At 34.1% G+C, this 26,016-nt stretch overlaps 1 protein-coding gene across 3 annotated transcripts; it reads right to left on the bottom strand.

The window, feature by feature from the left end:
- Positions 1–127: 127 nt before the first annotated feature.
- Positions 128–25,622, bottom strand: LOC121383141 (metal-response element-binding transcription factor 2-like). Of its 3 annotated transcripts, none has more exons than XM_041512967.1 (15): positions 25,525–25,622; positions 23,037–23,169; positions 20,889–20,964; positions 19,822–19,914; positions 18,841–18,941; positions 15,833–15,863; positions 15,054–15,094; positions 14,582–14,658; positions 13,432–13,484; positions 7,891–8,002; positions 6,983–7,106; positions 6,135–6,202; positions 5,320–5,493; positions 4,628–4,703; positions 128–4,283 (listed from the first exon to the last, which is right to left on the bottom strand). In XM_041512967.1, exons 2-15 carry the CDS (start codon positions 23,160–23,162, stop codon positions 3,624–3,626), a joined length of 1,812 nt encoding a protein of 603 aa, XP_041368901.1. In that variant the 5' UTR covers positions 23,163–23,169; positions 25,525–25,622; the 3' UTR covers positions 128–3,623. The 3 variants fall into 3 exon arrangements, with proteins under 3 accessions (XP_041368901.1, XP_041368899.1, XP_041368900.1); XM_041512965.1 differs by having other exon boundaries at positions 4,586–4,703; XM_041512966.1 differs by having other exon boundaries at positions 4,586–4,703; positions 25,540–25,610.
- Positions 25,623–26,016: the final 394 nt, after the last annotated feature.

The following is a 26,016-nucleotide window of genomic DNA, read 5'->3' on the forward strand; positions in this document are numbered from 1 at the left end:
GTTAACTCAATTGTCTTCTCTTTTTTTTCAATTACCAATGAAAGTAATTTCAATACAAGATTTTCAATAATGTTCATAAAATTGACTAATTTATTGAAAATGAAAACAAACTTCACATTATCTCCTGATTTTGACTACAACTTGGCAAACATTGCTTTTGTCTGTTTTAACTTTACTTTATTCAACAGCTCAGTTAGTAGAGCTGGGCAGTATACAGTATATACTGTTCGTTATTGGTATCATGTCAATAGCCATTTACCCTACCAAGCAAATCTAAGAATACTGAAATTTTGTATTGAAAAATATTTTACACCACTTAGTAAAGCACTAACAATATATCTGACGAACACAAAATAGCTGAAAAGAAGAGAGATGAGGGCCTTGTGTATGGAATTTAATTTTATTCAGATGAAATTAGCGGGTGAGACTTAACTTGGGCATGCATTTAAAGCTGAGTATACTAATACCGGTATTGTATCAATAGAGAATGCCGTACTGATACAAAGGTAAATCACCCCCAAAATACTGATACTGAACCTAAAATTTCAATACTGGCCAGCTCTATCAGATAGGATGTGTCAACAATTCAGTTAGGATGAATAAGATCACTACGCTGACTTCTCTGTGACCAACCACCACCTATTAACCCACTGTCCTTGACAGACAGTCCACACAGCTGGGGGGTGTACCCACGACAATATACTTCAACTCTAACTGGATACATGTTTGGAATATATTAACAAAAGAGAAAATAACAATTATTGCTGGAAAATGATGAACTGTTTGTTGTGACATTTTTAGCAATCCGGTTAAAGAATTTTTTAAAACATTTTTGAAAGGTTAGCTTTGTTACTTAAAAATAATTTGGCCAGTTACAGTTTCATTCACAAAGTCTCAAGTTACAATAAAAAGGAATGCTTAAGAGCCTGTTGTTGAAAAGTTTGAAAGAATATTATTCACAGAAATAAAGTAATATACTAGTATGTTTAAAACATCTTGTCATGGCCATGAATACAGTATTTTAATAAATCAAGTTAACTGAACTAATATAATACAAATCAGTCAAGTTACTGAACACAAGCAACAGATACACATAATATTCATAATCGGATGTCTTCATTATTCATGCTTTATGCAAAGTTGGTTCTTATTATTAATATAATTATGTAGATATGTACTGTATTTAAATACTAAGAAACACAATTTCAAATAAATGTATATAATGAAACTATAAAAATATTACTGAAACAAATATTTGTAAATTTTGTTACTGTACTATATTAATATAAATCACTTTAAAACCGTTTGCCATTTTCTTATTTCTACCTTAGCTTGTAATGCAATAGTGAATATATAAGGATTAGAAAATGATAAATGCAAAAAAAATGTATGTCCAAAACATATCTTTATGTAAGAACTGTAGTTTATATGTTCGCAGAATAAACTGACAGAAGTAAATGGGTTACAATTATCAGAATGTATTCAAATAATGTAAACGTAACAACTGACTGGTGAGGTAGAAGAATGGACGGATTTTAATCAGTTATAGAACATTCCCGACTCAGTCATTTTAACAATTAAAATTACATACTGATTACATTTATAACATAAGTATCTGTATATTTAATGTGCAACGTCCAGACCCAGTGATTTTCTGCGATCATGGAAAATAGACGTAATTTGTGGAATTCCCATTGTGAAACGGAATTTACATTTGGAAACGGAATTAAACAGTGTACGTAGCTGTAGGACAATTATGCTTAATTAATATAGTTTGTGACCTTTGCCCCTCGTGCAATTTTCGCTACTAACATGTACTTTGATTTAACAACAAATAGCAATGCATTGTTACCATATCGCTTTCTATGAAGTTGGCTGGTTGTTCAAGTCATTACAATTATAATATGCACCAGAAGAATCATGAATGAATAACATTTTCTCCATTAATTTGTCTGAACGTGTGTTAGTTAATAAATTGTTAATTACATATTGTATTCTGAAATTCTGAATTGACCCAAAACATGAAACGGAAAATCCCTGGGTTTAAACTTCACGTGAAACAACAATCAGTTATGGTGTGAACATTATGTTCTAAAATTAAATTTGAATACTTCAGAAGCACCAGAACGTGTTTCACATATCTTTTTGTAACTCGGCTATACACAAATATTATTCTCTCACAACCAAACAATCCGTTACACAGGTCAAATTCACTTGAATGTATTTACTGTTACCTAAGATTTTGAAATATTGGCCCCTGCAATCCTTCCAACATCAAAGTGATAACAAAGTTTGACTGTTTATATTTTTTATGGAGCTGATGAAAGAGTAAATCACATTACTGAATACTCCATTAAAAAAATCTCAAAATACACTGTGAAAATTTAATTGTTCCAATTTTCACAATCTAGATATATTCCTATCATACTAATTCTATATACAGCATCACAGAATTTCCATCCATCACTTTGAAAAGTCCCGACTATATTTCAGCTTTCACAAGGAGAGGCAAGCGATGACTCTAGCTTCTCTCCACTCACCTGGAAAGTTTTAGGATTGGCAAATTGATTGCCATGTAATAGATTTTCAAAACATTTTACTTCAAACTGCGTATGATTGCTCTACTAGCACTATTTTATGGGAACCATCTTCAGCTCCCCTTGATTTTGCTCACAGCCAAAACGGCATTTAGAATATTAAACAGATCCAACAAACTCAAATCAGTTCCTAATTTCACTACACCACTGAGTTGTCTGTCAACAGATCTTAGTGTTTTTCTCTAGAAATTTGGCAAGATATGGTAGACTAAACCCTTTTGGGGTATTTTCACCATTTTCACATAGGGCAATTTATTTTTTCATTAAAGACATAAAAAGAAATAATTGAAATAAAAGTAAATGTAATTAATGCGATTGCTTCAATAAATGAATGACAAAAATAAAATTTGTATATATATGTATCATTGATTAATAATGCATTTCTCAATGTTTTATAACTTTAGGCAATTTTAGAATTATTTATTGGAAAATTGCTGGCACTGATTAAAGCAAGATGACGCTAGACTATTCCCAAAACAAGCTAGGGAAAACACTAGATCTAACAAAAGACAATTTCATTGCATGTCCTGATGACCTCTTTAATTAAAACACTACAGTCATAAACTGACCCGTGTTTAATGAATTCCAAATGACTGTTGGTAACAATGTACCTGAAACACATTGGCATATGTCAGATGTACTGACATATGTACAATTAGATTTCCATCGGTTTTCTATTCTTTCAAAGTAGTCTAAACATATGATATATATTCAATATTATTACTTTTTTAAAATAGGAGTTAGTCACGAGTGGAAAAAAACGTAATTGTTGTAATGTTTTAACACTTCCAATACACATCAAATTTCAGAGTGATCCCACAAAAATATTGGATGTTTTAATGTATCATACAGGGAACATTTTGTTCAGTATAGCATCGAGATTTGCTACAAAAGTTTCAGAGATAGCTCCACAAACATTAAACAGTAGTTGCTAATAAATTTTAAAAGGACTAGAAATGTTGCTAATCAAATTTTTTAAAACAAAATGTTCCCTTGTCATAACTAAACAATTATTATATAATGATCCTAAAGCAAAAATCCTTCCCACTCAACTAGATGCGATATACTTCCATCAGCTAATGTTCGACGAGCCAGCACGGTGAAGTTTTCTCCATCCGAAAGACGACCGGCCGCACCAAAGTAGTTTTTAACACTTGATTTTAAATGTTGTATATCCACCTTCTGTTTACCAGCAGCATGGATGGCAACCGGACTGATGACATTTAACACTGGCGGATGTGGCGGTATAGGGGATCGTTTTCGCTTCGGCTGCAGGGGCATAATCAAGGGCGGTGGAGAGCTCTGGCGCTTCTTTCTCATCTGTTTTCGACTCCTCAGTCTGAAATAAGGTGACGACTCGAGGGAATCTTCGCTGGCATTATCCTGTGTGTCCACGGTGGTGGATTCTCCACCGTCCGAACACTGCGATGATGTCTCTGATGCACTCTGGTACATGTCGAGAAGTCTTTGCTGAAGCTGGTTGTGTCGCTCTATTTCCTCCCTTCTCTCGAGGTCAGTCTTAAAAGGATGGTTGTGGCCATCAAAGCTGTTCTCAAGTGGAATCATTTTATTCAGAGAAAAATGTCTCTTTGTTCTTTTTCTTTTAAGTTCGTAACAGTATCCGTTTGATCGTTGCGAGTTAAACATGAAGTCTTTGTTCAAACTGATTAGATTGTTCTGTCCATTCTGAAATATAAACAAAAATAAAATACGAACAATGCTTTGTTGAAAACTAAAAACAAATGTGAATGATTAGGATCATAAAATAACCCTAGCTGCCGACTAAAACACACAATATTATTTTAAAGACATATACCTAACTGCTCCTAGGAAATGACACATAAGATGTTTAAATTAGTTTAAAAAAAAAATTGGTCTCCCAATTTAGATGAAGTGGCATTTTATATTTCAGCAGGCTAAAATTTACATTCATTATAAAACATCTAACAGCACTTGAAAAGATAAGTGGATAAGATCCAATTAAATACCATTTCTTTTATTCCTGTTGCTTCAAAGAGAAGTTTCCTTACTCTTGTGGTTTTGAAAGCAATGGAATCATCTATTCCCAATCCTCTTGCCCGGTGTCTGTTAGGAATGGGTGAATTACTGAAAATATATGCACAATTTAAGGTCACATAAAAACAGATAAGATTCAGTGATAATCTACACAGGATAAGGTGAAATAAATTTTCCTGATGAACCCAGACCGGAAAAAAATAAAACTGATTTAACTCAAACATATAGTGATGTTAATGCAGACTAAGAGATGGCCACTCGTTAAAAATCATAAGTGGAAAATAAAAATCGGTAACGGAATATTTAAAAAGCGGAAATAGTTTTATAATGGAAAATAATCACATATGTGAACATAAAACACAATAATTATTAACCCTATTTAACGGACTGAATTAGAAATTAGTTCCAATGTGGGGCTCACCTACAAGTCAGAAGTTGAAAGATTGTTTTCCCATCAACTCACTGTCCCCATTGATTTCAAATGCCATATAAAACTACAACACGTTCTCCATTTTTCAAATCTCTAGACCATTCTTATAATAAAATAACATGTTTAAACTGCAGTGACAATGTGCAGGATGGTTATTAAGTACTAGTTTTAATTTTAAAATGTTTAAAATTATTACAATTTAAAAAATAATTTAAAAAAAGGTCTATTGCTGTTTATTAACTGTGGGAAAGGACAGAACAAAATGGATGTTCTTACCACTGTAAAGGGATAAATGTTTTGGTTCGTCTCCCTTTCATCTGCAGATTACTCATAACTTCATCTGTAATTTCACCGTCCGTTGGCAAAATGACGTTTGGTGCGCTAGGTGCAACACGAACACGCAAACCCCACCACGTTCTTTTCTTTTTGATTTCATAGCCACAAGAAAACCTGAAACACATACCTTTTGTTAAACGAAATCAAATCAACAAATTTCTTAAGAAAATGAGTGCAGAAACCAGGATAATCTTGTATCTCATGGACATTTTCAAAAGGCAGTGTACTGTGTTTTCTACTTGTATAAACCAAGTGAACAAATCGTATGTATTTTGCACATGATTAGCAATCAATTCATTTGTCTATTTCTTTCAAAATTATGAGATTAATAAACCACTTGCATACAAGTCAGCACATATTTTTCTTCACAACACAGGATATCATACAGAAAAATAAACCATTCCAACAGTTAAACACAATTAACACATCAAAAAGAAAGACGCCTGATGTGGTGGTTATGGTGATACCTATATTTATTGAAAACTACAGCTTGATTAGTTAAACTGCCATTACTTGAAACATAAATTTAATCCTCAGGCTTTCTGCCAGAAAACAATTATGTCTACTAGCCGGTTAGGGTTTCTTAAAAATTATTTTGAAATTGAAACTGTATCTAAGTCCTTTGAGAAATTTTAAACAGCAGTTCTCTTACTATTATCTAACTCAAAATAAAAAATAAAAAATTTTTTAGGGGACATAATTTTCACCTCCGTACCCTCTGGTAAAACCCTGATCCTGGTATAAATTAATTATACCTGGTCTTGTGATTCTGTAGAGCTTCAAACACATTTGCCTCTATTTCCTTCTCTGTAGCAAACTGCAGCTAAAAAGAATTGACCAAAACATGAAATAAAAGCTCACAAATGAAAAAGGAACCAGGGGCCCTATTTTCGAAGCCATTTTAGCGCTACGAAATCGTAAAACCGTCGTAGGTTGTGACGTCACTACAGCGCACGCCATAGTGACGTCAAAGCTTACGATGATTTCACGATTTCGTAGGCTAAGACAGCTTCGAAAATATGGGCCCAGACTAATACTAGCACTCTTGACATGTTTATCGTTAAAACAGTTAATTACTTTGGTGAAAGAAAAAATAACAAATAAACAAAAAGTGTGATAAGAAATGCGAGAATGGTTGTTTTGTTTGCTTGTTGCTCACTTAAGTCCACTTTTGCAAAAGCCATTTTTCACTGGCAAATTACATTTAGGGCCTCATTTACTTAGCCAGGTTGGGTTACGTAAAATGAAATGGGAAGGAAGGAAGGAAATGTTTAATTTAATGACGCACTCAACACATTTTATTCACGGTTATATGGAAAATGAAATGGGTTACCTGAATTTGTTTTTGTAGTTTTAATAAATTCCTAATTTTTTTTATTTCAACAAATATTATCAATTGTGTATCATGTCACATTACAGTTATATGTAAGGGAAAACAATAATCCTTGGAACTAACACTAAATGTCCAATATAAGCAATGTTACTTTTTATTAGTTTTTGCTAATGATCATGACTGACTCATGCATACTTTTTCTGCTTTGGTATAAAAACGTAAACTGACAAAAACTAGATTAAAAAAAAAAATAATTGCTTGTTCATTTACCTCAGGACACACCAATGCATCCCAGTTGTCATGTATCCAAGGAAGTAACTCTTCGTAGAGGTCGTAATATTTCCTGCCGTTTATAACTGTCATGTTGAAAATAGCTATTTGTGTCAAGTCTGTCCTAAAAAAAAGAGAGACACAAAACAGGTATTAAAATTTTCATGCATTCAAGTTATTGGGAATTTTTTTTTTTTCACATCCTCAAAAACACTTCAAGAAATAGATTCTCTCTCTTTGACTCTGCCTCTCTCATCAGAAGGTATGCATTTAGAATATTGTAGTAACATTGGTAAAAGTGTTCATGCCACTGGTAGCTGGTGAGAATTTCCTTATTAGCTCACTTGGTAGAGCAGTGAACTCTCATACAGAGGATCTGTGGTTCGAATCATCTCAGAGGAAGTTGATTCATCAACTGGAGCCTACATAGGGACCGAGTATTATAATATCCCAGGCATGATCTATAACAGTTTAACCGTCCGCAGCCCAAAGCTCCAGGATGCTACATTTTAGTTGGAATTTATTAACTCAGTTTGTACAGCTCTGGACTCTCTGTGGTTCAAATCCCCCGAGAGAAGTTAATTTATCTATTACAATACCATCCCTTGAATCTTTTTCATCAATTGCATCGGAGACGGACAGTCCACAAGTTAGCTACATGTAAGTCAACTGATTGTTCAATAAATGTTGTACATGCAAACTGTCGTTCACTAAAAACAAACAGAAATTTCAATTATCTATAAACATTCACTATACATCCACCAAAAAGATGGATATTGTAATCTTCTGTTTGGCTGAGACAAAACTGAAGTATGCTACATTTTTTCAAACAAAATTAGCCACATGTTTTGTACAGTTTGAGCTCAACAAAGATGAATAAAACCAGATCATAGGTACAGAGCTATTACCATTTGAGATCAAGCCTCTTGATGTATTCCGGGCCATGGTTGCAGTGGGAACACACAAACATGTAGAACTTGTCACCAAACAACAAGGGTCGATTCAAGCATTGCACACATGCTGAAACAAGAAGCAAGACAAAAATATATCACAAGTGTACCAAGTTAAAGTTACTACATAAACTTATGAGTGGTATGCATGGTCAGTGAACATGTTTGATGTTCTCACTGACAGTCCCAAAGTGTGATAGCACAAGATACTATCAGTTACCAAGACATAAAAAGTGTGCAATAACAGCAGACCATTTGTAAGTTTATGTGGTAACCAACTTTTATTACATACCTATTCAATCTTAATACAGTAATAAAGACATTTTCAAACCGTGTGATAAATTATACTTGCATCACACATATGTGCGATCTGGACCGGACCTTGTAAATGGGGAATTCCCTTTTTATTTTTACTGGCATTGGCGCCTTTTTGTTATTCAAGTCATGTATGATTTACAAATTACGTCACATCGTAATTCAAACATTACACTGCAGAGTATGATTCTTAATGTTAAGAAAATCCATGAAAGGATCATTGATTAATACATTTAAGAAAATGTAGTTATGAAGTTAAATTAAAAACCATTGTTATAAAAAATAAAAGAAGGTATGTAATAAATACATTGTTTTCGCTTCCTATTTATTGCACAAGTTTATTTTGCGCAAGAGTATATACCATGAGACGGAGTGGTATGTTCTTGTGCGAAATAAACAAGTGCAATAAATAGGAAGTGAAAACAACATATGTGAAGCTCTGTATATTTATTGCAGACTTTGTTAATGGGAAAAACAATCTTAGTATTGTACAAGTTATTTGGTCATTTTATTTCAGTTACAAAATAAAATATTTCTTCAGAAATTTTTTTAATGTAAAATTTACATGGTTCTCGATTTTTTAGGCTAAGCAAAATTTACTGCACGTACATGTGTTAACAAGTTCAAGACATATGACTGTCTGCTCCTAGGTGATGACCAGGTCACCGATGTCATATATCCAATCAAAAACTACACAATGGAAATCGATTAGACTATGACGTATAGTTAACCTGACAATCATGTGTCTGTGATGCGCTTATCAGCTACCAGTGCAACGGCTGTAAATAACTTTTAGTCGAAAAAGATGTTAAAATTTGCTTAAAACCTGGTTTTTGAGGATATGAAAAAAAGAAGAATAATATGTTCACATCCGTTAGATACTATTTATCTCACAACTCATTTAAAAACGTATCAAACTCACTTTCGCTTGTTAGATACATTTTAAAACAACTCACTGTGAGATAAATGGTATCTAACGGCCACTCATGTATTATTCTCTTTATCACTCTCTCAGTTTTAGATGATCGATAAGGCTAAAACTGATGGTAATTTCAAGATAGTACAAGCAAAAAAAAAACCCAACAACACCCATGTACCAGTTATCAAGACATAAAAAGTGTGCAATAACTATCGTAGGATGGTTTTGAAAAAAATAAAATAATAATAATCCCATCTGTTTTAAAGGAAAGGATAATAGAGGTATTTCACATTCCTATTGCGCATGCGCGCGAAGAGTAACGTCCCGTGACAAAATAGACTGAAACTAGTCTATTTACAAATTGGGGGGCGTGACAGACAGGTTGTTATGGGCGACTTGAGTAGCTTCGTAGGAGACTTTTAAACTTTGGCAACTAACATGTACATATTTCGAATTAGATGGTATAATGGCCGTAGAAAACGGTCCGCTGAAATTTACAGCGGAATGGTTCAAATCAAAAAGCAGTACAACAACTTGGACAAAGTCTCTGCGACTTGTATCCGAGGGTTTTGATAACGCCAGATTAAAAGACTATGTCGTAAAAAGTATAAACAAAACATTTGACAGATTCCATAGGTTATGACATCGACAGGTTATGGCATTGATCGATATATATATTTGAGAGAGAGAGAGAGAGAGAGAGAGAGAGAGAGAGAGAGAGAGAGAGAGAGAGAGAGAGAGAGAGAGAGAGTGTATATATATATACATATATATACACATACACACACACACACACACACACACACACACACATATATATATATATATATATATATATATATATATAGTCAAACCTGTCTTAAGCGGCCACACAAGGGAGTAGATAAACGTGGCCGCTTAAGACAGGTGGCCGCTGAGTACAGGTTGCCACATATATAGTCTTTAAAACATTTGTTGTTGTTTCTTGTTTTACCGTCTGTACTGCTAATTAACGGATGTGTGCTTCATAGTTGACTATAAATCAACTTTTGACATGTTGTCTCCTTCAAAAATAATGCAAATAGAATATATTAAATTAACCGTTTCCACAAGTTTGTTTTCTTTTTCCATTTAATTATTTAATTCCGACTTCATGCGATGTATTGTTATAGTAAATGAATCTACAAATGTCAAGCGTAGCCTGCCCAGAGGCAATTAGATGCATGTCAGATTCATACTTCCTTAATTGATACACAGTGGAGATGTCGGGACTGAATGGGTACTATTATTCCTGAAGGTGTGAAGATCGGTTATTTGCTGCACCTATCGCTGTTGTTAAAATATCCCTTTTATATAAGAGTAAAACTTTCCTGTGGCTGCTTAATGCAGGTATTTTAGCGATTTGAGATCAGATTTAGGTGGCCACTGGCCGCGTTAGACAGGTGACCGCTTATTACAGGTGCATTTACATTATAAATCGTTTGGGAGGAAAAAAGTGGCCGCTTAAGGCAGGTAACCGCTGAGTACAGGTGGCCGCTAGGACAGGTTTGACTGTGTATATATATATATATATATATATATATATATATATATATATATATATATATATATATATATATATATATATATATATATATATATATATCACAAGGTGTTTTTTGTTGCATTTTTCTTAGTGTCTATCTAATTGGGAAAAGTTAAAAAAAAGAAGAGATTTTTTATGCTGTTACATGTATATCCATACAGTGGGAATTTAAAAAAGGGGGATTTGGGGGGGGGGGGGGGTTGAAGGTAGGTGCCGTTCTGTTTACCCATACACACGTTTTTATACAGTGTCAACATGAACGCATTGAGTATTATACAAAATATATTTATTTTCTTTACTGTTAATGTGTTTTCCACCATATCTAAGTATATAAAATACTAGACGGACCTGTGTAGGAACGTCCTGTACAGAGCCGTCATCACTCTATATATATTTATATATCATTATTATTATTATTATTTAAGGAGTGTCTGTTATTTCTTTTATTTTCATCGGGGTATGAACAAAATAAATCATCCGTAAATTTTGTGAATCGGCGAAGCCGTTCTCACATAAGTTTGCGGATGATTTTTTTTTTCATACCTAGATGAACGTAAAGTAATAACAGACAATACTTACAATTAAATTTGAAACATACTGAGTAATAATAACATTAAAAGTTCATATATATATATATATATATATATATATATATATATATATATATATATATATATATATATATATATATATATTCTGTTGAGTATTGTCCGAAATATACATATATTTTCTGTATATACAAAATAGATATTTATTTTATTTTATTTTATTTACTGTTTACTACCATATCTAAGTAGAGAATACTAAACCGCCCTGTATAGGAACGTTCTGTACAGAGCTGTCCTGACTACATATATTTTTTTTATATTTACACACGCACACGTTATATATTTTATTGAGTATAATCCGAAATATACATATATTTTCTTTATATACAAAATATATATTTATTTTCTTTACTGTTAATGTGTTTTCCACCATATCTAAGTATACTAGACAGCCCTGTGTAGGAACGTCCTGTACAGAACCAGTAAGGTTTTGGTCCCTTATGCGTTCACTGGCTTCCCTCCTACAAAATGTGCCGAACAAACCCTCGTACTTAGAGTAACATTAAAATCGTTTTCTACGTGAAACGATTACCCACAATCGTTTCCGATATCCATTGGCTGGATATCGATGGAAGGATAACGAATTTCCCAGACATATGCGAATGGAACAGTTAATAATTGAACAATGGTCGTGGCCTCCCATTGCTTTTGCCCCCCAATTTGCAGATAGGTCTATTTTGGCGAGATCTCGCGGTTTGCGTCCTCGAGTAACTCCGCAACGGGCACATGCGCAGTGGAATGTGAAAAGTCTATTAAGGCATTTGGCCTGGTATGCATATTCAATGATATATAATGCACATTATTGCTTAATATCAACACGTATAATTTTATAGTTAATTAATAAAACGGTTAAATGTGATGGCTATTATATATAACGGGCGCAGCCATTTTTAACCATCTCAGTGAGTACGCCCTCTGGCGAGCTGGTGGCTACGTAATACTTAACACGTAACGTCAGGAATGAGCCTTAGAACTAGAGAAACACAATCTACCTGGTTTTTGCAGGATGATAAATAGTCATACATTGCAATGTTCTGTAATAATACACATCCCAGTAAGCCAGCAATAAGTATATCCAGCACTATATATATTAGTTTTCAATACAAAATAAAATACCATTGTCAAAGTGGCTATACAACAAGTCGAAACAATTAACAATGTTTTGCCCATGCATGAACCTACGTACTGAAATGATACACGGAGTGTTTTCTTAGTTAATTGGTCTATACTGTTAGTTGCTTCTACCTGTGATTCCTGATTGGCAGGTGTGTATTTGATTGATAACCAGACGAGCCAATTAATTGACGCTGTCTAGACACAAAAATACATACCGGTATTGTGGAATATTACCTGTCGCCCCTAAAATTGTAATGGACATGGTTTATTACTGTAAATAGTTCTATAAAACTATTGATTAAGTAGACTTTTCCATCTAAAACCACAGAACTAACCAATTACGTAGTCCCAAAGAAAAGAAAATTATCACTTGGGTATCGTGGGTTGTCGTTTTTGCTTCAATGTAGCATATCAATAGGCCCAATAGTGTACATTTTTCCTTTGGATTATTTAACAGAGAAAAATACTATAACCCCATTTTGTTCCGTTAATGCAACTTGAAATATATTTAGTTAAATAGTTTATTATATTATTACGTCATTTATGCTGTTTTACAAGTAAGGTTGATCAAAGAGAAGCGCCTTGTCGAAAAATTACTGCTTTTGTTTACACTGTACATACAGGAGATGGTCAGGAGCTGACGTCACTTCGCCCCAAGCTATCCCACCGGACGTCACAAAAACGAAACAAAACGGCTGCCCCCAGTTAGCAGGAATAATCATGTTTTTTTATTAACTCTAAAATTACACTTTTTTCATTTGCTAAAGTGCCAGTATGTGTTGGTGGTCCGGGTATGCATCTTTCCAACACACAAGGCTCTTGTTTGAGTTGACCCTACCTTTAGGAAATTTTTGAGAGATCCTTATTACTGTATTATTACCATTGCTGTAAATTTTCATTTACCACATAACATAAGTGTAACTACATGAACCTGTAGAAATGTTGAGATCAAAGAAAGAACTAGGTGCACAAATTACCTTCATGGAACCACTGCCTGCACCTGCAGCATTGAATCATCTTCATGTACCAGCTGAAATTAACAAGTTCTTTGCATTATTCATAAATATGTCACTCGAATCAAAAAAAATAATTTTTAAATAACCGAAAAAATATTTTAAATTCAAATGTTGTCGTCCCCAGTAAAGCTACTTTTAATATCATATTAATACTTTAGGGATAACCCTACTGTACTTTCTGATTTGCTGACTTATATGGTGTTATTGATGACATTTAGAGGTTTAACGAATACACATGGTGGTGAATATGGTACATATCATGATTATGAGGTAACGAATATGAATATGTATTCATGCCCATGAAAACAAAAGTGAAAAGGTTTTGCAGAAAGAAAAAACAGGTGGGTTTTTTTTTGGGGGGGTGGGGGGGGGGGGAGGAGGGGGGATTAAAGTAATTTTTTTATTAATAATGGGTGGGTTTTTTTTGACAGAAGCGAAATCAAGGTACACATAGAATACCAGTCCAATGCGTTGAATAAAAAAGGATTGGTCTATGCACTTGACCTACTACAAAACTGGTACGGACATTATCAAAACAATCGAAACGGTATTGCCTTTTGGTTAGCGTAAATTATATACATAAATTGTACAGTTAGCATTACATATAAGTTCAGCTAGTGATGAATACCAATGCAACTACAATACAGATTGCTGCACCGAATAGTCGAGTGTATCATTACACCCCTAGTGACATGCAGGGTTTCTGCCAGAAGGTAAAACGGGTATGGCACCATACCCAAATTTTATTTTTTTTAAAGTTAACTTTTTCACAAAATTAATTATTCTTATCAGTAATGTATGATTTTCTTAAACCTAACCCTAAACCTAACCCATTTTCATTCTGGGGGAGGCCCTCCATACCCCCTATTGACTGTGGTTACATTCAGTTTCATAGCGCCATACCCAAAAATTTCTTTCTGCTAGAAACACTGACAGGTATATTTCATTTCTTACATTCTTCAAAAAGTCAGTCATGCATTAAAAAAATGTAATCAAATGTGATAATGACCATAGACCAACACATTTTTTAGATCTTAGAAATGTAGGGGGCTATTTAAGTTCTTCTTCAACCTACATTAATAAAAAAAAACAATTAAGAAACAAGACTTACTCCCCAGGCCCTCCACAGTAGCAATAACACTGTTCAACATTCATCTTATGCTTTGCATCCCAGGTTAAGTTTTCAAGCTGAAAATAAAAACAAACAAATCTCAACAAATTAACTTTTCTAAAATTATTGCTAAATAAATTGTACCATTTCATAAATCATAATTTCTAGCATACTATTTCTACTGTTACAATAAGACAATATTAACAATATAATAGTAAACTCATGCCAGCTAATTAAAATGCCTGGGGGAAAAACCACCAGGTGTAAATTATTTTTATTTAATTCCTAATATCTAAAACATTTTGTTTGACTTTAAACGGCTAGCTCTGGATGAGCAGAAATGTCTGGCAAATTATCTATGAAACTTCAAAAAACATTTATAAAATATCAATCCTTATGGCAAATTTTTATGAGCCAAGTGTTAGAGATTTACATCACCATTCACTTTTTAATGAATTTGTATTCCAATTACCGTATAAGGGAATGACTGTCGCATGGCTTGAAAAGCTTTATCTGCAAAAAACCCAGAATATTTAACATTAATGCATGAACTGACATTATCTGTCAGCATTTTGATTTACCAAAATACCCAAAGTAGTCAATGACAGCAGTGATTCAGAAGAGCATATAAATATATATATTTAAATAGTCAAACCTGTCTTAAGCAGTCACACAAGGGAGAAGAGAAAAGTGACAGCTTAAGACCAGTGGCCATTGATTACACGTTGCCACACACAGTCTTTAAAATGTATGTTGTTGTTTCTTTCTTTTTCCGTCTGTACTACTAATTAATGGATGTGTGGTCCATGGCAACTGTTAGAGATGTCGGAACTAAATGGGTACTAGTATTCCTGAAGGTGTGAACATCCCTTATTTGCTGCACCATGTCATTGTTGTTAAAAAAATATCCCTTTTACATAACAATAAACATTTAAACTGTGGCCACTTCATACAGGTATTTTAGCAATTTGGGATCCAATTTATATGGCGGCTAGCTGCATTAAGACAGGTGACCGCTTATCAAAAATAAAAATCATTGGGGGAAAATGTGGCCGCTTATGGCAGGTTACCGCTAACACAGGTTTGACTGTATTTTTTTAATTATTTCATTTTAGTATAACCAAAACTTGGAAATATTTAGCTAAAACAGCTTTCAGTTTATGAACACAGAATGTTACTCTTCATATATTTAAACAAAAATAAACACAATATATTTAAAGGTATCGTCTGTTAAACATAGTATACACTCACCGTGTGGACCCTTCTTCAAAGCACCTCCTTTCTGAAATATAAACAAAGTGCTGTAAGTGTATTCATAGACTGAATATCATTACTGTCCAAAATATATGAATTTACTTTCAATCTGTTACCTTCTTGAAATGCCCACATCAGCAGCAGTGTAATCCAGATTGCTAAGTAACGTCTCATCCAGTGAAAGTTAACTTGCGATGTATTAAAAACTGAATGCTGTTTATTCAATATGTCAGTGATAGAAGTTAAGTAGAATTTGTCATCAGTCCACCAGACAAGTGTATCTAGAAATCCACCAAGTTTCACTTGTCCAAATGAGTTGTTAGTTTCATTTAAGTGCAAGGACAATGTTTTGGGTTGCTCAAAATGAAACAGCATCATATTTATACTTGTCCACTGGACAACCACCGAGGTCCATTTTGTTTGTCTGAACAGCTTTTCACCTGTCAGGACAAATGGACAAGTGCTTATTTTGATTGCTGATATGATCTTAAAAACAAAGTAACTGTTTATACAGTAATTAGTATCTGATGACCATCTAAACAATAACAGGTAATTTGATTATGAAACAAATAATATCCTTCCAGACTTTCGTTTTTGACGGGTGCGAGCGCCATCACGCCCGTGAACCCACATCAACTCAATCTGATGGGCGCAAAATAATGCGCGCCCCTAAATTGAACAAATCACGCTTGTATTTTTTTCTTTTGAACTCTGCCATTTTAATTGTTTATTGAATCCAATCCACAACGCTACAAACTTTTCCATTCTGTTCAAATGAACTTCCTAGAATACTTTTTATAAATTGAAACACGATTGGTTGGTTATCTTTACACTGAACCAATCTGCTAGGAGTTCACTTATTATCAAGATCTCGTCAGTTTTGTTGTTTAATTTCGTACAATGCAGGTAACATCGAAAAATATATTTTACACTGTCATTGTTTTGATCACGTGCAGAAAACATAATACAGTAGGTGCGTTGTCCAATAATTCTATGATGTGTATAATGTTTATACATGTTGATATCACATTAAATGCGTACACCAACAAAAAACAAATTTAGTAAAGCAGGTTTTGTTTTTGTTAATAGCATAGCGACGTAATCCAGACATTTCTATTTTCTGTTTCATAATACTGCCACGTGATTTAAAGCCAAGGACATTGACCTTGCTAGAGTCAGATTTCTAGGACATGTAATCGGTTGACGGGCACCTGAAACAAACCTACACCGATTTAATTTCAACTCAGTAATTCGAATTTACCGAGTGTAAAGCATGTATATTTTAAAATTAAATTTACATTAGGTTGGTTTTGTTGTGTTTTTTTGATGGGTTGCTATAATTCGAGTTAGTAGTATAATAAATGACGTGTTAACTACAGTACACCGATAATCAAAGTTAATCGTTTGTAAAAATATATATTTATAAAAAATGTAGTAAAATATATTTGGGTAGAAAACAATAGATGTTGACATTTTCTGTTGACATTATTTATTTATTTTTTAAATAGAGAATTTGCAGGTACATAACGTATATTAATATAAAAAAAATATATATATAATTATGATATGATAAATGTGATAACCCTGTGCCATGTGGTTGTTACACTTTTACATTCAGTTCACAGGCTTGTGTCTATGGAGAAATCATATCATTCTGCAATGAAAACTTGTTTAAATAAAGAAAGAAATGTTTTATTTAACGACGCACTCAACACATTTTATTTACGGTTATATGGCGTCAGACATATGGTTAAGGACCACACAGATTTTGAGAGGAAACCCGCTGTCGCCACTATATGGGCTACTCTTCCGATTAGCAGCAAGGGATCTTTTATTTGCACTTCCCACAGGCAGGATAGCACAAACCATGGCCTTTGTTGAACCAGTTATGGATCACTGGTCGGTGCAAGTGGTTTACACCTACCCATTGAGCCTTGCGGAGCACTCTCAGGGTTTGGAGTCGGTATCTGGATTAAAAACCCATGCCTCGACTGGGATCCGAACCCAGTACCTACCAGCTTGTAGACCGATGGCCTACCACGACGCCGGTGTAAAACTTGTTTAAATAAAACAGAATAAGCACAAACAAATCAGTTTCAATTCCTTATTCATTATCATGATTCAGAATTTTAATGCAACATGATATGCATATAATACATAAGAAATCGACAAATGTTGTGTTCATGGTGTTTCTTTTTCTTGTGTAAGACTGCAATGATCCATTCTTTCCATCTTTGAGAACAACCATCATATTAGTTAAATTAGGATATTTAGTTTGAAAACACAAAACATTAACCCTTAAAATATTTAATTTAGAAACTATTACTCCTAAAATTTAATCATGTTCATGGGTGCAATTCCTCTTGGTCATTTGCTTCTAATTCTGTGCATTTTGAAGAGTGTGATTTCCACCACCTTCGTAAGCATTTTGAGGAGTGCGATTTTTAGCACTCCTGGGTTTTTCAAAAACGAAAGTCTGTCCTTCACCTTTTGTAAATGCTTGTTAATAAACAGAGTAAGTGAATTCAATATTATGAAGACGATCAGAAACTAAAGTCATGTCTAGTCTATCTCTGACAGCCTATGAAGATGAGTTGTATCCTCAAGATGGCATGTTTGAACATCAGCTGTGATATAAGCATGAAAGTTACATCATCACAACTAAATATGAGGACAATATTTAAACATTTTAGTTAACCAGAAACTGGTTCAGATGATTTTTACTATGTGAACAATACATGAGTATCTGATGAGTTAATTAATCCTAAAACACTTGACTATGGTATTATACTACATTGACAGTCCAAATGTATTTAAACAAACTGATTTTACAATGAGGTAGTACTTATTAGTTTGACTACTGGTATGTTACTTTTAATTTTAGAACATTATGGTTCACCATATAACCAATTGGCAGTTTGCATGATTTTACAATGACATAACTGGCAGATGAAAATAAAAATGATTTGCATGAAATTTAATACCTTGCAACTTCAAAGACTAACCTTGACTGTGGTAGCAAAGACACAAAGTCTACACAGGAACTCAACCTCTGGCTGCAGAACTTCTTTGTCAATTATTGGATTGTGGCACTGCTGGTGATAACCTTAAAACACAAATCATTTTTCATAGCTACAATGTACAGATATGAGTTTGACAAGTTTTCAACAGTAATTGCCAAACAGAAAACAATTGGATTTTAACAGATCACAGTGATCAAGTAACAAATATAGAATTATCTACATTAAATCATTCACAGTACACAAACACGGATATTTCCTACAGGTTCAAAAGAAATGTGATTTAAAAATTAAAATGGCTTTTTTGGCATTTTCCAAGGACTAAATTTCTTAGTTATGCAGGGCTTAGGATTTCAAATTTCATGGGAAACACCTTTTCGGTTCTGTGCGTTGTGATCATGGGAACCGACTGGAAACTGTTTTTAGGTTACGTTGAATAATCGTACTCAATATAATATTCATGGGAAACAAATTTCAGTTCTGTGATTTACCAACACGCTACCGGAAACAAACGTTTCAGTAAAATCTGAAGGCCTGTTCTGACCACAAAGTGCCATTCAGCTATATGTTACATGATTTTAAAAATTAGCAGCAGACCTCTAAGAATGATAAGTTTCTTCAATGCAATTGAGTTTTGAGCAACTAATTTTTTGGTTCACGCATTAAATTTAGAACATCATTTACATGATCATGATGGGTTATGCAAAAATTAAATTGGTTACCTGAATTTGTTTTTGTAAATTTTCAATTCTAGAGTCCTGAGCAGCCAAACAGAATTTGAACTAAATTTGGATCATTCATCCCACACTAAATCTGCCAGGAACCAAAGTTCAGTGAGCCTTTATTTTATTGGGGTATTTTGGAGTCGAGGCACTCATTTTAGCTGTATATTTTCAAACAATAAATACCAACATTTGATATTAAGGTTAAGTCTTGAACTTGGCAAGTTTCACGTAATAGACAAACCTAATCCACAGTTGTCACATAGAACGATTTCATTAGGGCAATCTGATGTTCCACCTTGGCAGATGCAGCACATAATATCACCATTGTGAGCACCTGGAAATAACAATTATAACACACCTGAAATTATACACCGGACTATACACTATGACCAAGGAGATGTTGTTATTTTTCTTTCCTCACATATAAAAGTAACATGGCCATCAAGAGTAATATGAGGGGTGTCCCTAAAGTTTCCGGCTTGTTTTCATAACAATTGAAGGGTCCACAGGAATAACCTGTGATGTCACACTTTTGGTAAGGTGATATTTTTCATTTTAAAGTTTACAACCTTGCAATCATGGAATATTTATACTTAAGAAAGCGTAACTTGCCAACAACTTTTAATGGCCTATCATTATTAAAGGTTTTTAATTTAGTGTGTCATTGTGACCTTGATGTGCACCACCGTTATAATACCGACTATCTGTTCGGACATCATAGGATATTACCGTGGACCCTTCAATTATATATGTATTAATTATCAGCATAGCACAGTTAAAACAAATTTGTTCAAATGAAGTTAAAAACTCTAATATATTTTATTGGTTAAATTATAATGTCTTATGTAATAGGTTAAGCCATTGGAACTGACAATGAAGTATGTGCTGGATTTGCATTCCAGTACCGACTGTTTTAGAGAAATGGAGGTAAACGTAAACAAAAATATGTTCACCGTAAACAAAAATATGTTCACCGTAAACAAAATATTTACTGCTGCTGTCATCATCATTGCGGAAAATACGTCACTAATTTATAGCAACTTAAGTAATTTGATCAAAAACATTTGTAGGAAAAACATTAGTTGTAAAAACATTGCAAAACCAGGAGGCTAACATAGACATGTTATGATTTGAATCAATTCATGAGTTGTGAATACTTTGTTAAAAATGGGCATATATGGATCAAACATGGGTACAGATGGATTAACCATATGCATGTATGGATTAACCACACGTATTTCAATAGCTAACAAAGGTGCGACTACAGATCTATGAACTTTTTTCAAATACAGGCTAGATAAAAATCACCTCGTTGAATGTCCTTGTATAAAATCCAGAATTCTGAATTGTCTTCAAATTTCACCAAACATTTCTCAGTTTTCACCTATAAAGCAAATAACAAATGATAAAACGCATGGCCTCTATAGTAGTTATTTTCAAACATGATCAGATCTGTACATAGATTCCTAAATTGAAAATTTGTAAATATAATCTATAGTAGGGGTGTTACGATACACCAATACATCAAGATACTACTGCCGACGACGATACGATACCCTTGCTTGTGTATCGATTCCTAATTTGTAAATACAATCTATAGTAGGGGTGTTACGATACACCAATACATCGATGCATCACGATACTACTGCTGACGATAGGATACATGATACCCTTGCTTGTGTATCGATTCCTAAGTTGACTATGTATCGATTCCTATACTAATTCCGTATTCATTTACCAACACCAATTTGTACTGGTATGTACTTATTATTTCCTTTAAAATAAAGCGGACAGTGAATATGTGTCTGGTTTTGTTAATACATCTATGACGTGGTATTTCTACATTAAACTGTGTTTTACTTTTATCGGGTTTATTTCTTATTTTCAAATCACTTCTTGTTTTACGGGGAAAACATTGTGAATCGGGCATTTCGATACGTATTGTGACGTAGGTGTCTCATGACACACCTAATCTATAGCTAATAGGAAGCAAAACAAATAAGTGTGCAAGCAACGTTTTGTTCAGTATTGCATCACAATTCTCTACACAAGTTTCAAAGATCGCAACACAACTTTAAACAGTTATCACTAATCAATTTTTAATCGACTAGAAATATTGTTAATTGAGATTTTGAAAACAAAATTTCCCCTGGTGTGAACACACATCACTCACAATTTTTAAGTGTCATGAGGATATGTACATGTGACCAATGTGTTCTTGCTGTCTGCTGACGGGTCTATACAAAAATCCCTTGCTGCATAAAGATCTTCCAATGACCAACTATAATCGAAAGTTGATCAATATGGCTTGCCAATCCCACTTGTCATAAGAACAAGGGGTGAGATGTAGCCCAGTGGTAAAGTGCTTGCTTGATGCAGTCGGTTTGGGATCAGTCCCCGTCAGTGGGCCCATTGTGATTTCTCGTTCCAGCCATTGCACTACGACTGGTATATCAATGGCTGTGGTATGTGCTATCTTGTCAGCTGGATGGTGAATATAAAAGGTCCCTTGCTGTATTAGGAAAAATGTGGCGGGTTTCATCTGATGACCGACTATGTGTCAGAATTACCAAATGTTTAACATCCATTAGCCAATGATTAATTAATCAATGTGCTCCAGTAGTGTCATTAAACAAAACAAACTTCATCAGAACAAGACAACTTGCATACATGTCTCAGTGACCCAGAGAGCTATACCAGCGGGAACTTCAGCTTCGATCACGGGCACCTTTCCAGCGATAGAAATAAGCAGAAGTTTTCACTAGTCCACCGGACAAGTACATCTAGAAATCTACTCGTCTGCCAATATTTTTACTTGTCCAAATAAATGGTTTGTTTCATTCAAGTGCAAGGAAAATGTTTTTAACTGCTTAAAATTAAACTGCATTGAAAATGTTTTACTTGTCCATAGGACAACCATTGAGGTAAAATTTGTTTGTCTAAATACATTTTCAATTGTCGGGACAAACGGACAAGTGCTTATTTCGAACACTGCTTTCTAGATTGGTCAAAGGGTAGTCTAAGGGCTGCTGTTGCAATATGAATTGCCGTAGGTACAGACCATCAGCGACGGTGCTGTTGTACCATCAGTAAAGTTCCTCAACAATGGCAAAATGTCTACACATGGTGTACATTAACTGCCAATATTTAACATTTGCACGTTTGAAATGTCTACATACAACAATATAACCTTTCAGTCATTTTTATTTGCTGCAAATGTCACATTAAAAAATATATTGACATACGCGGACTCAAAATTGCCGTCGGTGGGCCGTTTTACCCATGACAATTCTATTAAAAAGTGCCGTGGGAGACAAATTCGGATGTTCGAGCCCTGTAGTCTAGATTATTATTACGTAACTCAGATATACTGGGTCGCAAGTCATACTCTTAATATGACTATCTTTAACACCATACATCAAGAGCTAATGCGACTACTCTTAAGACAATAATTACCTTTGTGATGTGGCCAAGGTAGAACAAACCATCACTCCACCGTACAAGCACTTCCTGGTTGACGGTGTACTCATCGCCACATTTTGATTCCTCATCACTCATTGTGCTTCCACTCCTCTTTGGCATTCACAAACTATGATAAAATAGAGAAAGTAGACAAAACTTAATTTTATGTACACTATTTCATTAAAATGCGATGGTTTTATTTGATATTGTAAGAAACAAAGGACTTAAAATAGCAGTCTGCAAAGAAAGAAGGAAATGTTTTATTTAACGACGCATTCAACACATTTTACTTACGGTTATATGGCGTCGGACATATGCTTAAGGACCACCCAGATATTGAGGGAGGAAACCCTCCGTCGTCACTTTATGGGCTACTCTTTTTCGATTAGCAGCAAGGGATCTTTTATATGCACTATCCCAGACAGGATAGCACATACCACGATCTTACAAATGCTATCATATTTCCAGCAGGCCATACTTTTCCTTAGCACTATAGCAGGACACTATTCTTTTGGCATCAGGGCATAAAAAAAATAAAAATTTCAGACAAACGATATGTCGTTCGTGTGTTTTTAGTGTTTGCACGAACGATTTTCTAGAGTGGTTCAGATACAAATGAAAAGGTTAACCGGCAATGGTAATCAAATGAGAATCTAAGATGGGCAATTTTCGTAGCTTTTCTCCAAATTCTTATCATAAATACTAAATTATTATTATTTGGTATGCTGGGACTAACTTGAAAACTGCCATTTACATTTCAGCACACTACCCCATCGGTTCTGTTACAGGGGAGTACTTGCTGGCGCCAAACAATAGTCTGAACGAAACGGGGATTACCCGGAAGCTTTGAGCTTCCGGATCTGAACGGAAAGACCCGAGGTTCTGTAAATCCTCGATTGATCCAATCGATGCTTCAACTCACTGTTTCATCATGTTCTAATTTCCACTTCATTATTTTAAAGTCCCTTATTAAACGTACTATTTTCTTCACTGTGTATGTCATATTTTAATAAATTGATTTAGCAAGGGTTGTACTTGTTTTCATTACAATACATGTTTCAGAATTAATGCATATATTTCAAGGTAACCACACAGGTGTCAAAAAGTAAATAAATACACAGAACTTCACATACGGTTTTTTTGCTTCCTATTTATTGGACAAGTTTATTGTGCGCAAGAATATAAACCACGAGACCTAGCTTCACTACGGATAGCCACAAAATTGTCCGTACATACCTTGCATATAACTTTACATACATTTGTATTAACTGCGAAATCATCGGAAAACCACCATTTCTTAAAAGGTTTTTTCACTAACGGTGTTTTTTCGCACTAGGTCCTGACATTTTACAACTCTATAACTAAATACCTGGCTACGGTGATGTCACGTTTTAATAAATACTCATAAACCGCTTTAATTTCCAAAATTTACGTGACTTGTTTTTAAGAAATCTGCATACGACTGAACCTTGACATCAAAATACTTTTGTTGAATTAAGAAAACCTTCCAAAAAAACAAAGTGCACAAATGAGGAAAAGACAATGGAGAATGGAGAAATGAATACATGACCGCCATTTTGCACAGTGTGCACTATATTAAATGGCGTGTAATATTAAACAAACCTAAATCAACAAAGGTTTTACACCGCTATCATTGTCAAAGTCTAGTCTGCTTTGCAGATTCATTGCATAAGAGTTTTGGTGACGTTACGTGACACGTCACTCTTGAAAACAATAGCCCAATATACGGGAGTAACTGAAGAATGTCGACATTTATTTAATTAATCTCTTCACAACAGAAAATGGCATGGATATTAACATTTGTTGGTTGATTTTTCCAATAAAGTGAACACGGTCAAACATTATTTCATCAAATTGATGGTACATTACAATGCACATGTGCAGAAACCATTTATCATTAATAGGCCGGTTCATGGTTACCCGAGGATATACTTGCAAAATTTTATAATCTAAATTCCCAATTTGTGAGAATGATGCTAAATGTGAACTTATTAACAATGTTGTGCGATTACCAGAATACTAAAATCTGTCACCCACTTTTTGACTGTCACTGTTATCATATGGAGAAATATTATAAACTTGGAAAAAATGTAGTTTGTTTGACCCAAACTACCCCCAACACCCACTTCACAAAATTCCCTCTGCTCTGGTGATGCATCTCTTGTGACACCAAAGGTCCCAAGAATGGAGAAACCGATAATGGACAGGCAATTTTACACATTTCCATCGCTTATTATACTAAACTTGTACTCAGTATTTTAATCATTTGATATTTCTCGTATAATGTAAAACACTAAACCCACTATGGGCCCATATTTAAAAGTTAAAGAATGTCCATGTTTACGATCGCAGTTTTAGTTTTGTATTGGGGTATCGGCTACAAAATTCAGAATGCTAAGATCACAGAAGCTAACATGATATACGGATGTAAACTAACATAAACTAAATTTCATACACATACAGAATAAGTATTTACACAACACAGTGTCTAATATACACAAAATCAATCTTCAGGCACTTGCATAACAAGTTAAAATTGACTTTCTCGCGCCATTGAAAAACGGGAAGCGGAGGAATTCACGCACCTGTTGAATATTTATAGAAACAAATAAACTGTATGAAATTTGTCATAAGACAACGAATAAATATTTATAAATCTTACAAAAAATCTAAATTATACTTAATTTTCAATATCAGACAGGGCATAAGTCCAAAAAGACATTGGGACTAACTTCTTTCTCTCTTAACCGGAAAATGCTACGAGGCTCAATAAATGATTAAGAGATAAAATTGGGGTTCGTATGGGGATCGCTTAAATAAAAAGAAAAAGCATAGAACAAATATAAAATCATATACAAAAAACAACACAAACAAACCTTAAATATTATAAAGAAATAAAGAATACTGAAACTAGGGCCAAGCCTACATTTGCATAGTTGTACGAGGGAAAAAG

Source organism: Gigantopelta aegis, chromosome 10 (assembly GCF_016097555.1).
Source record: "Gigantopelta aegis isolate Gae_Host chromosome 10, Gae_host_genome, whole genome shotgun sequence".
NCBI classification, from domain to species: Eukaryota; Metazoa; Mollusca; class Gastropoda; order Neomphalida; family Peltospiridae; genus Gigantopelta; species Gigantopelta aegis.